The sequence below is a fragment of the Etheostoma spectabile genome, unplaced genomic scaffold, assembly GCF_008692095.1.
Source record: "Etheostoma spectabile isolate EspeVRDwgs_2016 unplaced genomic scaffold, UIUC_Espe_1.0 scaffold394, whole genome shotgun sequence".
Lineage (NCBI taxonomy): Eukaryota > Metazoa > Chordata > Actinopteri > Perciformes > Percidae > Etheostoma > Etheostoma spectabile.
In genome coordinates this window covers 143,780-144,514 of record NW_022605599.1, presented here as the reverse complement: position 1 = coordinate 144,514, position 735 = coordinate 143,780, and the positions used below count along the sequence as shown (strand labels likewise).

The window sequence follows — 735 nt, the reverse complement described above, 5'->3', positions numbered from 1 at the left end:
AAAACTGGTTTTCAGCAGGTTCCTGTTCTGCAGAAACGTAAAACATGGTTACAGCACGTCAGGACAGACATTAATACATGACATGGATATAGAAAAACAAACCTCGACAACTGAAAACAACAATACAGTTACATAAGGACGAAGACACTTATACAAGACGTCAGCTGGGCCAGATAGACACGGACAGTGCAAACAAGGCTTAGATAATACATAAACAAATCAATGAGTGCAAGTGTAACTGTTAATAAGGAGCCTTTTTGAAATATGTGATGGATGATAATGTTCTGCTGTGATACGGAATGTCATTCACGTTGTCAAATGGACTATCAGATATTCTTGAATGTTGTCAGATGACAGCTGGGTCCCGGAGGCTGCAGCGAGTCCCGCTTCCTCCCTGGACGTGGCGGTGAAGAGGCTCAGCCTGGTTACGACCCGTTTTCTGAAAGCTGGAGTGAATCAAGACCACTTTCTTCACGAGTACCAGAGGAAAGCACAGTAAGTCTTTGAGCCTGGACAGAACTTTTTATAAACTTCTGACTTATTCCAGTCTGCCATTACCAAAAAATAAGTCTGTATAGTAAACATTAGTTTAGTAAATACAACACTTCCTAAAACTAATACACTTGGAAATGAAACATTTTATAACATTCTAATTAAAAAAGTAATTTTGTGGCTGTTACTTATTTTTGTGCATTACGTCAAAGTCAAATTCTGCTTTATTGTCAATTTCTTCAC

The 735-nt window shown here is 38.8% G+C and overlaps 1 protein-coding gene across 2 annotated transcripts in view; it reads left to right on the top strand.

Moving 5' to 3' along the window:
- The window catches only part of haus6 (HAUS augmin-like complex, subunit 6), an 8,426-nt gene that overhangs the window by 1,610 nt on the left and 6,081 nt on the right, over positions 1-735 (top strand). For both annotated transcript variants that reach the window (XM_032511592.1, XM_032511591.1), the window contains exon 5: positions 351-495. In XM_032511592.1, the coding sequence (XP_032367483.1) occupies positions 351-495 (145 nt within the window). The remainder of the gene's footprint in view (positions 1-350; positions 496-735) is intronic.